The 12173-nt window shown below is 56.9% G+C and overlaps 1 protein-coding gene across 1 annotated transcript; it reads left to right on the forward strand.

Moving 5' to 3' along the window:
• Window positions 1-2088: 2088 nt before the first annotated feature.
• BRCC3 (BRCA1/BRCA2-containing complex subunit 3) lies at window positions 2089-12167 on the forward strand (the record flags this gene model as incomplete). Its single annotated transcript, XM_044682620.1, has 5 exons — window positions 2089-2179; window positions 3073-3161; window positions 6587-6642; window positions 9396-9527; window positions 11390-12167. Coding segments are annotated over 5 exons (444 nt in total), but the record flags the coding sequence as incomplete, so codon positions are not given.
• Window positions 12168-12173: the final 6 nt, after the last annotated feature.

The following is a 12173-nucleotide window of genomic DNA, read 5'->3' on the forward strand; positions in this document are numbered from 1 at the left end:
TAAGAGAATCACCATCTGGATGATCCTCCAAAGAACAGTAGAACTTAGGGACTTAGATGCCTTTTGGGGGGGAAACGAGTACAGCGGACATCCACTGACAGTTTACAAGCAGGCTTGGGAGAGAGGCAGTAGCCAGAGGCTGGGGAAACAATGCTGGGCTTCTTGGGAAAGGATCTCTGACACCACGGGGGAAGCTTCGTAATGAAGGGTTTGCGCACTTCTGTGAGGACAGATCCCTCATTCAGTCTGAGACTGAGTCAGTTTGGGACGTCCCCTAAAGGCAAGCTCTCGAGGGAAATGGGCAAACGTGGGGCTTCCAGAATTCATGGTGCCAGGACCATCCACCTCCACTACCAGGCTTGTTAGCTGGGAGGCTCCGTTGAGATAGCGTGAAGTGCTGGAGGATGAGCCAGTCCTAAGTAATGCAGCAGAAGTGACCTTAGAGGTCATCTAAGCCAGGCCACCATTTCACAGCCAGAGAAAGGCAGACAAAACGGCACGGGATGCAGCCCCCTGCTGGTAACCCCGCGTCGGGAAGTCAAACCCGCCTTCTCCTCCTTTTGGCTTCACAACCAAGGCAGTGCCATTCTGTCTGTGACCTGAGCAGCTTGCCAGAGACCTAGCTGGAGAGCCGAGGGTTCAGAGTGCCCGGCTCGCCTTCTCTGTCACTTTGGGTAACGGAATGGCTAGGCCTCGGTCTGCTCGGCCGACCGCTTGGAATATTGCGCAGTGAGTGACTTTCTTGTTTGGGGCGTGTTTTGAGAATGCCACTGATTGTCTTCCCACTCCCATTCGTTGTCATTTTCTGGATGCCCCCAAGGGGCCCAGTCTGGAAGGTCCTTGTCTACACAAGCTCCATAAGCTGTGCTTGGAGGAGTCTAGTGCTTGGCCCCTCCTCTCCCCAAGAGCCCTCGTGTGTCTAACTTGCCAGGTTTTCCCGGTGTAGCCGACAGCCCGAGTCATGACTGACTCGGCTTCATCTTCAACGGGCCCCTTCCCCCGGAGCAGCGTCACCTGCCCGGGGTCGCTCTCGGAACCTCTTGTGTGTGGCTGGCAGGCAGGCAGGCAGGCAGGCAGCTAGTTTTCCAGGAACCTGGTGTCTTGAAAGCCAGATGCTGTTGAAGCCTAAGAGGCAGATTAGAAAGCTGGGCCTCTTGCCTTTGCTTCTCAGCCCTCCTCCGTTGAGAGACGAGCATTTAGATCTTGGCAAACGTGTTCCTGAACAGCCTTAGGATACAAAAATATTTGGAGTAGCAAAGAGCCGAAAACAGATTCGGTGCCCATCGGTTGCAGAATGGCTGAACAGATTGTCCGAGAAACTCAGGGACACTCGAATAAGGGAGCGGAAGCAGGAAAACGAGTCTGAGGCCAGACTCGAACTCGGGAAGATGAGGCTTCCTGACTCAAGGCCTGGCACTCTCTCCACTCTGCCACCTCCTTGCTCAAAAGCGACGTGTGATCACAATGGCCAACCTCGGCCCCGAGGAGGGGGATGAGGGAATGGGCCGCCTTCCTTTCCTTGGAGCACTAGAGTTGCCTGGGTGGTTCTTGTTGCCAAAGTTGGCCCTTCTTTTTTTTTCTTGTGGGAAGGAAGGGAAGTGGGTGAAGTGACCTTCCTCTGAATTCAGCCCTCCCAAAGCCTCGATGGCCTTTCTGATCGTTGCCCAATTGAACTTGGTTAGAATAGGATTCAGTTACACGCGGTGTCGTAGTCAGTGATTCCATCTGTCCGTAAAGAACCCTGTGTTGAAGACAATTTGAATCCAGGACAGGGAAGGTGATGGTGTTGGCAGAGATGTCTGGGAGGAAGGTGGAAAGCCCCGCCTTGCCGTTAGCTCCTGTTTCCATGGGGCTTCCAACAGATGTCGGCCTCGTTTTACAACGGAGACCCAGGCTTGGAGAGATGAACCGCCTTGTCTAGGGACGCCCAGCCGGGAAGCGTCTGAGGCCTGGCGCAGGCCTTCCAGACTCTCTGTAGGACGCCTGCCATGGGAGCAAGGCTGGCCGCAGAAGAAAAGAGAACTAGGCCCCGGGTGAGGGGAATCACCCACTTGGTTTCTGCTTCTCTCAAAAGTCCCTTAACAATCACACAGATTGGCTGAGGTGACTGGCCGTCCTATGCGTGTCGTGGGCTGGTATCATTCCCACCCCCACATCACTGTGTGGCCGTCCCATGTTGGTAAGTAGCGATGGAGCAGGTACTTGGCAGTGTGGATTCATCGAGGCGGCCTCCGACGACAGAGATGGGGGAGAGGTTCACGCGCATCAGGACTCTGACCTGGTTTTTCTGCAGTGGCTGCAAAGCCACTGGGGCAAGGCTGGCTTTTGCCTCGGGTTTTTTCCTTGCTGACATGGAGCCATCCTCTGGCCATGGGGTCCCCGAGAAGGAGACAGAGACACAGACAAACGGGCCCCCGAGCTGGCCGGCCCAGGAGGCAGCCCCACGGCCCTAACCCTAAATTCCCACCTGAGCTACGACCCAGAGCAGCTGATTAGGAGACGATAGATGAGACGGATACGGCTCCCCTTTGCTCAGTGGCTCACTGGGCCGGCCAGGAGGGCAGTTGAGAAGGTGACCTGGGCTGAAGCCCCCCACGGTAGCAGTGATCTCCACTGGCCCCCGAGTTCACGTTTGACCCGAAGACCTCAAGGGATGGAGAAAATACAGGCTAGCTGATGGGGGAGGAGGGAGGCCCACTGACTGTCCTTAAAGGCCACCTGCCAGGGCTCCCGTTCCCTGATGGAGTCATCTCTGAGTGGTGACCGGCTAAGGAAAAGCAGGCTCTTGTATGTCAGCTGAGAGCAGGGGCCTGCCTTGGGTCCTTGGCAGTGGAGTCGTTCTTTTTGGTCTCTTTAGGAGCTCTCCTTCGCCTGTAACAGAGTTCCAAATGGAGGTGGACTCCACGAGAGCCTTCCTCCAGACCTCTGTCTCGGTGCCGCTCCCGTTCCTTGGAATCCATAACGTGGCACCATTGTAACCCTTCACCGAGCCTCTCCAAGAACTTGCCGAGAGACTGCCAGTGGACTTGCCAGTGGACGCTTAGGTTTTCTTTGTGCTTTTGGCTTCTGTAGATATTCGCACTCAGGCCATGTACCAGATGATGGATGAAAGCTTTGTGGGACTGATTTTCTCCTGCTTCGTGGAAGACAAAAACACCAAGGTAAGTGGAGCCGCAGGAAAGTTGCCATTTTGAAGTCTGTAAGGGATTCAAATCTCCATTTGAGCCTGGGCTGGGCTGGGCTGGGCTGGGCTGGGCTGGGCGAAGGGATGGAGGCTGATAAGTGGGCAGGTCTCCCCCTGGGCCAGTGTTTCTAGAATGGGAGCTTCCAGGCTGGCGGCCCAAGTCATCACAAGGAAGATTAGCAGCAGGGATTCGAAGTTGAGACTACATCGCTAGGGCACTGAGGTGCTGAGAGCTTCCATGATTTATGTGCTGGGTGTCCACATTAGGATTTGAACCCAGGCCTTCTTGCCTCAAGGGCAGCCACAGCGCCCCTCCCTGGAGTCTCGGTGCTCTTTTTATCTTACTTGAATCTCTTTCAGTTAGCCAACATCTGCCTTTTCTCCCTCCCACCCACATATCCCACTTGGAAAAAGAAAGCAAACCGAAGCCCCAGTTACAAGCAAAATGAATTTCCCTATTGAGTGTATCCAAAGAAGGGGGGCCGCTTCTGACCGTGCTCCCCAAAAGGCCACTTGTGGAATCCAGGTTGACCTCGATGGGCCTTTCTGAGTCTCACAGAGTCCGTTAGCTCTCAGGTATTGCAGATTCTGTACCGACCGTTCTGGCTGGGCTCCCTTCCCTTTGCATCAGTTCATACGGGGCTTCCCGGGTTTTCCGGAAGCCTCCCTTTCCCCGGGCCCCACAGGAGTCCGTGGAATTCACACATAACGGGTTCGGCCCAATGGACGAGCACAGCGCCCCCCTCAGTTTCCTCCCATCCCAACTCGAGCTGTTTCCTGGATCCTTCTCTGGGGTCTCTTTTGCTTAGGCCTCACCCCTCACTGCCTCTCTCTAGCCTTCCTCTAGGTCCCCCCTTCTCTCTTCCTTCTGTTTTCTTGTCGAGTCCCTCGGACGCACGCCCCGACTCCGGGAGATCATTTTCCCTGAACTCCTCCTCTTAAGACCAAGGCTTACGGGCCTCCTTCTCTAACTCTGCTGGAGTGTGTGGGATGTTCAGGAAGGACCCCGGTGGGAGGGCCCCTTCGTGGGGCTACCATCAACCTTGATCCTCACCTCTTAACTTACTGCTCCAAGAAGCGGTCCCACATTCAGTGGCCACAGCTCGGTGAACCATCCTGTCAGATGGGGGAGGGGAACTAACTAACTCGGCGCTGAGTTGGGGGTGCGAAGACTGATGGCTTGGGCGGATGAGAACAGTCCATTCCGACAGCCACAAAGGTGGCAGAAACGGGCACTGGGGAGCGCTTAGGGCCCGGTCAGACATCAGAGACGGGGAGAGGTCGGCTACCGCGTCCCGGGCCGTCGCCAGCCATCCTGACCTTGATCTTGCTGCTGGACTTGGCTGACTCGGGAAGAGAGGGCCACTTGGTCCTAAATTCACTTGGCGCCTCTCCGCCACGCTTAAATCCAGCTCACGCACAGGTCGGGGCATCACCCCCTGCTGTCACGAGGACGAAGGACAACCAGCAGGAATCCCTGGTGATGACGGGACTCGTCCTCAGCCCATTTTTGAGTATAAGCAAGCAATTTAGCGTGGTTGAATCCCTTCAGGGTTTTTGTTCATTTTTACCTTGTTTCTCTAATTCCTGTGTTTGAACTTCAAAGTTTCTACACCGCTCTGGTCTTTCCCTCAGGAGTGCTTGGAAGTCCTCTCTTTAATTAATGATCCATTTTTATCCCGTTGCATTATCCTCAGTTTTGCTGGGTAAGTTGTTCTTGGCTGCACGCCCACATCCTTTGCCTTCTAGAATATTTTCCAAGCTCTCTGCTCTTTCATGGCGGTGGCTGCTAAATTTGGGGTGATCCTAATGATTATTCCTGGATCTTGGCAGTAGGCCGAGGCCCTGCGAACTTGCTGGGCTTCCGAGGTGACCTGACGATTCAGGGCAAAATCCAATCGCCGCCTCCTGCTTTGAGCTCTGCAAAGTCTGAGCAGCATAGCCTTGGAGGACTCGGCCACTCCGGGCCAGTCGGTTCAGCTTGACGGAAGCGCAGACTCCCCTTCGGTCTGGATCTTCTGCCCTGGTTATTCTGCTACAGGCTTTAGATTAGCCTAGAGGTTAGACCTGTGACACTCTGCTCTGCTCCACTCCACGGGGCCCGAGCCATACGACTGCCGCTTGCTCTCTTCTAAGCTTCCTTCTTGCTTGGTATAGAGCCTAAGGCCTACAACCGTTCTTTACCCAGGAACAAACACTAGCCTTGGCAGCGGGCCTGCTCCTCACTCCTTCCTGGATCCGTGTGGTGAGGGGCAGAACTGCCAGTGGCCACCTCTTTCTACGTCGTGCACAAATCTCGGTCTGTCTTGCCTCCGTGCATAGCTTCTTCCTGTTCTGCCCTACTCCTGGCCAAACCCCCTCCCTCACCAGTGTTCACAGATTGCCCCGTCTCCCCGGGCTGATTTTTTTCCTTGGAGTTGCCCACCGGGTTGGGTTCTCGGGTATTTTCCTGGTTGGAAGAGGTTGGTTTGGGGGCAGGGGTGGAGACGGAGGGGGACGCCGTGCTTGCTCTTCTTGCTGTTCTGCCCTAGTGGCTCCTCCCTGCTTATAGTCGTTTAAATCAGTCTTTCCCTCTAACATACTTGGGCCTTGGGGTCCTGACCTTTGACCCCTACAGTGGAATAGCCTTGCCTTTGTCGTGGGAAATGAGGTATGGCATTAGGGGGTCTTCACTCATTACGGTCCTCCCACGGTGGGGTTGTTGCTCAAAGGGAAGGAGGGGCCATAAGGCGCGGCCAAAGTGGGACAGCTCAGCGGCCCAACCAAGGCACCAAGTGTCCTAGATCTAGAAGAGATGGGGCCCTCGGAGGCTGTCGTGTCCATCCTACGTCACTTTAGAGAGGAAAAAACTGAAGCCCGGTGAGGTAAAGGACTTGGGCAAGGTCACACAGGCAATGACTAGAGTGATCAGGATTTGAACTGAGGTCCTCTGACTGTACCCGCTGATTTCCATTCTATGGCCCTGGGTCACGTGACAGATTCTGTGTTTCGGTTTTATTGCTGCTTATTTTCCTTCTTCCACCTGGAAAATGAAAAGTGCCATTTTCAAAAGGCACTATGTATGGCTTGGTGGACCTCCAGATATCTGGGTTCCAGTCCTGACTGCAGCGCATTGCCCATGTGACTTGGCCCATGGCTCTTGACACCCTTAGGCCTCAGTTTCCTTGTCCATATAAATGAGGGGTTGGATCAGATGGCCTCTGAGGGCTTTTCGGACTCCGGGTCTCGGGATCCCATGTGGGGGGTCGTCCCTGGGCCTCAGTGCCCTCACCTGTAAAATCGAGGGCCTGCCAGCTCCGACCTAGCTCAGGAAGTTTTACCAAGCTCTTTGGGGCTCTCGGGGCTTCAGGGAAATGTCCTTTGGGGTGGCTATTACCACTTTCTTCCTCTTGATTTCCCCAGACTGGCCGGATCCTCTACACTTGCTTCCAGTCTACCCAGGCGCAGAAGGGCTCAGAGTAAGTGTCACAGCCCCACGTGTGTCCCCGTACGTGTGTACGGGACTTCGGGCGCAGTCGTTTTGATTCCGTTTTCCCCTCGAGTCTGATAGGGTTTCCATACAGCTATGGGTCAGGCCAAGCTTGGCATCCACAGTCATTCCCTTTGAGGCACGAGTTAATCAGCCCTTTCCGAAGACTGCAGGTGCAGGGAAGCTCCGATGGGCCTGCTCAGAAGAGAACTCTGGATTTCTTGGTCTAACTCTTAGGCCGCCTGGTGGAGGGGCTGCCGACTGATTTGGGGGTCACTGAGATCTGGGTAGCATTAGAGACGTGTGGGCTGTTGGGACCCTGGGCAAGTCACCAGAGAGAGAAGGCAAACCATCGTCCCCTTTTGTTGGCCTGCCTCGCCTCACCTCGCCTCCGGAGCCCAGGACCCAGAGGCTGTCCTTACGCTTCCACTTGGTGCCTTTCACTTGACCTCCCTGCCTAACAGGGGGAGACACTCAGAAATCCCAAGAGTCCCCCATTTGCTGATGGCGTGCGTGTTGACCATTGTGTTTCTGGGCACCATCGCAGCTGGCAGCACAGACTGCCCGGTAGCGGTAGCCCCTCGCTCTTCCTAGAACAGGAACTTCATTAACAGTCCGATCAGCCCCACTGTGTGCCCAGCGATTTCTTTGTTGGGACAAGAGGGGAACAAGGAGGGCCTTCAGCGTTCTGGCTAGTTCCTCTCTGGAGAAGCCCTCACCGTGCCCTCCGAGGGCTTGGGAAGGCTGGAGTCGGCCAGTGGAGGAGGGAGTGTTGGCACCAGGGGAGGTGTGGAGAGGACCAGCTTTTGAAGGCTCTTTTGAGCTCTGTGGTCAGCCCTCGTGGGTCCGCCGAGCCCACCCCGGAGACTAGAGGCTTCACCTCGGCAGGCCTCGGGCCACCTGCATCAGGGGAGGCAGATAGCCTGCTTGGATGTCGCAGGGTTTGGGGACCTGGGAGAGAGGTAAAGGCTAGAGGAGCAGCAGCCTTGGGGTTTGTAGTCCACAGAGGAAGTGCAGCTTCCAGAGGGATGGAGGTCTAAATGGGCATATTCTTAGCCTGTGGAGGAACAGGGAAAATGTGATGAACCGCCCACCCCATCTCTGTGGGTCAGAAATACGGCCTCAGGTGAGTTGGGCGACTGCCCTTGATCCGATTCCAAAGAGTCTGGAAAGGGTTTAAGGTTGGAGAAAACGGGTTCTCCGACGATGCCTGCATGGATTGGGTTTCTCCGGAATCGCCAAAGCTCAGGAGGGAACCCTGGCAGGGGCAATTAGCAAACTACGTTTTATCAAGCTGGAAGCCATAGCATGCCCAGTGGACGCGAGCCGGGGGTGGGGTGCTCGAGCAAACGTGGGAGAAGCCAAGGCCAGCCGCTACCTCCCGAGCCTTTTCCAGTCATCCTAGTCTTTGTCTTGTTACTGGACCCGGACGAGTCTGGAAGAGAGAGTGAGGCCGAGGACTTTGGCAGTTCACCTGGGAGTCAAAAGACATCACCAGTGAAGTCCTCAACCCCCTCTCTGAGCAGGGAGGGCAACAGCCCGGCATCTACTGTGTGCTAACCTCAGGCCGTACGAAAAAGGAAACGGAGCCTCTGCCCTCAAGGGGCTCCCAAGCACCCCAAAGCTCCGGGCAGACTTCCTACAGGCAGGCGGAAAGGTAGAAAGGAGGAGCCTCCTCATGAAGGGATCCTGGAGGGGTGGGGCAGGGCCATCATTAAGTGGCCAGGGCTTGGACGGAGATCACTTTGGCATCCGAGGGGAGGAAGGCCTGGAGTGAGGAGGGATGTGAGCCCGGGCGACCCACCAGAAGAAGGTGCAAGGTGGCCTAAAGGGTGGCGGGCACTGAGTTTAGTTTGGGCCGAGACGCCCACCAAGCAGCAGTTGGAGGGGAATAATTGGCCAGCACCTGGGGCAGGAGCCTAGCAGTGGCCATTTAGATTTAGGGGAGCCAGTGCTGGAGGGAATGGCCCCTTTGGGTCGGGCTTTGCCTTCCTCTAGCCTTTTCTTTCCACCCAGGAAAGTGTATTGGGTCATTCAAATGGGAAATGGAAAGCAATTCCTCTTAGAAGTCTAGAATGGGCCGGGAACTTGGAGATCTCTAGGGGCGCCGCTAGGGGGCGCAGCGGCTCAGCCAGGCCTTCCTGAGCCCTGTCGGCCTCCTGGAGAAGGACGTGGCTAGCCACTCCATCCTCTGTCAAGAAGACCCCAGAGTGGGTCACAGAGAATTCGCCCCGACTGAACAAGCCACAGCGTGTGGCGTGGCCAGGCCGGAGGAAATCAGTTGAAGAAATCTGTGGCCGACCCCCTCCTAACCCTCGGGGTGACCTGGGATGCTGCTGGCCATCTGGAGCCAGTTCAGCCAGGCTTGGGAGAGGGGTTTCCCCACTGGACTTCGTCCCCCATGAAGTATTCACATGAACACGGGGGAAGCTGGGCCAAGCAGCTGTGGGATGGTGGCCAGGGATGGCCTGCCTGTTCAAGCGGAGGGGCCTTCTGTGCTGCCCCATCCTGACCAAATTATGGAGCTGAACAAAAATCACCTTTGGCTGCCATGTGTGGCACGAAAGCCTTTCCCTGGCCTTGACTTCTTTTGGCCCTGCCTTCCGCCCATGTGCCCGTTGAATTGCCCTGGCCCCCCCCCTACCCTCCCCCCAGTACAGCAAGGTGGCTGGCTCCCGCACCTAATAGGTGTCCTGGGTTCAAGGCCAGCCAGAGCGGCCTCTGACGCTTTCCCTTTCACAGATATGAGAGAGTCGATGTCCCTCTGCACGTTGTGCCTCAAGAAACTATGGGGAAAGCGTCCCTGGAAGCTGCCATAGAACTGCCCAAGATTCTGTGCCAGGAGGAACAAGATGCTTATCGGAAAATCCACAGGTATTCCCAGCTTCCCGTCGTTCCACTTGCTATCCGTCCCCTCTTGGGGGCTGGTAGAGAGGCCAGCATCATGGTCCCCAGGGTCCATGTTGGAAGACGGGGCATGGAGACTGGCCTCGAATGCCAGGCTTCCTGAATCCCTTCTCTCCACCAGCTTTCTTCCCCTCCTTTACTTAGAAATGGGAGGGGAGTAGGAATGTCAGGGTCCCCCACCTTAGTGTTGCCCTGAGCTTTCTCTGCCCCTTTAGGGTAGACTCGGGGGATTTGCAAGTGAGTTAAATGGCCACGGGCTGGATCCTGGCTGGTATTCCCAGCCCGAGGGTGGACTCCGATGCTGGTGGTGCCTTGATCTCTTCCCCAGGCAGTGCTGGAAGGAGGCCCCAGTGGTGGTCTCTTGTGACCAGCAGCAGGTGGGCCCAGGGCTCGGGCCCAGGGCTCACGCCCAGGGCAGCTGATCTTGGCTTCTTCAGATACAGGCCGCCCAGGGTCTAGGAACAACTTCTGGGTTATTCCCTTCCGTCTTAGAAGCAATACTGCGGACCGCTCCAAGGCGGAAGAGCAATAAAGGGCTGGGCTAGGAAGTGTCTGGGTAGGCCAGATTGGAACCCAGGATGTCCAGTCTCGAGGCCTGACTCTCAATGCACTGAGCCACCTAGCTAGCCCCCCTAATCCCCTCACCCTGAGGAGAGGCAGAAGCAGCGAGCAGCCCTTACTCAGCCAGCTGGGCCGTACCAGGGACACAAGGCCAGGTGGGAAAAGCGGGCCTGCCCAGGAGGACTCGGTCTAATTCTGCCCACTCGACCACTCTGGGGAGGGAGGGAGCCGGCCAGCGGTGGGTCCAAAGTGCCCCCAAGTCTCTGTTCTGAGGGCCTGGCCCCCTCCCATGCGGAGCCCCCTTTCAGATGCAGGCCCCCACATCCAGCCAGTAAACACTGCCTTGTGCCTGACATCTCCTGAATATTCTTCTTCCCTTCACCTGCCTCTCTGAATTGCTGTGCGGTCGCTGTAATAGGGCGCGTGGCCCACCTTAAATGCTCTCCTCCTCCACTGGGAAGAGCGTCTAGGAGGGCAATGCGGGGTTAATACCGTGGCCACCTGCTCTCACCCTGCCACAGGACTTGGTGCTTGCTAAATGCTTCTGATCTAGTGGCCTGAAGGACGTGATAAAGGAAGGAGCTGGCTGGGCCAGTTTGCAGGAGGTCGTGGGGGCTGGGCTCCAAGGGAGAGGGCCATTGTCAGAATTCACGCAGCAGGGCGGGCTGGGTCCACCACCAGCTTGTCTTCCTCCTCCCTGGCACCTGCTTGCTTCTCTCCCCGGGCGAGGCCTCTGTTCTCTGCCTAGGCCTGCCTCGCCACCCTCTGAAAACCCCTGCACTCCTGTTTTCCAGAGCAGAGGCTTGTCCTTTGGCTTCCTGACCCTTCTTCACTGCCATCGAGGCTCTCGGGAAGAGGACCCCCTCCTCTCCTCTCCTTTCCTTGTGTCTCTTCAGGCAGAGCGCCGCCCCCGAGTCCTTTCCTTCCCCGCCCGAGGCTCCATTCTCTTCCTTTCTGCCGCCCTTAGCTCGGCCAGGCCTCCCCATCTTTTGGAACCCTTCTTCACCCGTCTCCCCCCTGGGTGTGCCCTGGGTGTGGCTTGGGGGGCGGGCACCACGGAAGAGCCAGAGGGAGGGCATTCCGAGGAAGGGGCATCTGCCCCCTGGAAGAGGAGACAGTAAGCAGGGTCGGATTGGCCTTGGGGCCCTGGGCGTCTCCGAGCTCTGAGCCAGAGAAGGGACTCGCTCTTGCTCGATGCCTGCCCGAGGGGCGTCGTCGTCGGGATCGGGAGAAGCCCGGCCGCTAACACAGACTCTGCTTCCCTCCAGCCTCACCCATCTGGATGCAGTGACCAAGATTCACAATGGCTCTGGTAAGTACCTCGCTGGGCGGCGGCGAGGCTAGCACGGCTTCTCGGAGACGGACTCTCCGGGCAGGGCGGCTCATCGCTCCCTTCTTAGACGGCCCAGCACCAGGAAGGCAGCCCTCAGCTGACTGCCTCAGAAGACACTGGGGGCAAAGAGATCATTTGTACGGGGTGCACCGGCGTCCCGACACAGGTGTCCTTCGACAGAGGCGGGGGGAGGGAGACAGAAACCCCATTTGAAAACGGGGTTGCCGTGAGAGTTGGTCCCATTTTTCTCAGCCCACATGAGGCACGAGTGAAAGTCATGCTGTCACCTTCCCGTTCCAGGAAGTGGGGGACCCTGAACACGTCCCCTCCCCCAAGGAAGGAAGGAGCCCAAAGCTGGAAGGATGAAGGTGGCCCTGCCCAGGCAGAATGCTCCAGTGCATGGAGGCAGTTGGATTTGCTTGGGCAATCAAATTTGTTAGGAGTAATAGGAGATACAGGGCTTTGGCCCGTCGTTCCCCTCCCCCCCTCCCCAACACACTTTGGAAGGGCCTTCTTAAACGTCCCACGAAGGCTGTGGAGCAGGGAAATGACCCATTCAGCCCTGGGGCCCCAAGGATGCCCTTCTGGGAGCTCCAAGAAGGCTGGATGGGGAAGAGAAGATACACAGGTCTGGGGCAGAAGGACAGAGAGTCAGTCAGCAAGACTTGGTAGTAAAGGCCCACAAGGCCTCTAGGGAATGGTTGGAGGCAGTTCCAAGG

Source organism: Gracilinanus agilis, chromosome X (assembly GCF_016433145.1).
Source record: "Gracilinanus agilis isolate LMUSP501 chromosome X, AgileGrace, whole genome shotgun sequence".
Classification (NCBI taxonomy): domain Eukaryota; kingdom Metazoa; phylum Chordata; class Mammalia; order Didelphimorphia; family Didelphidae; genus Gracilinanus; species Gracilinanus agilis.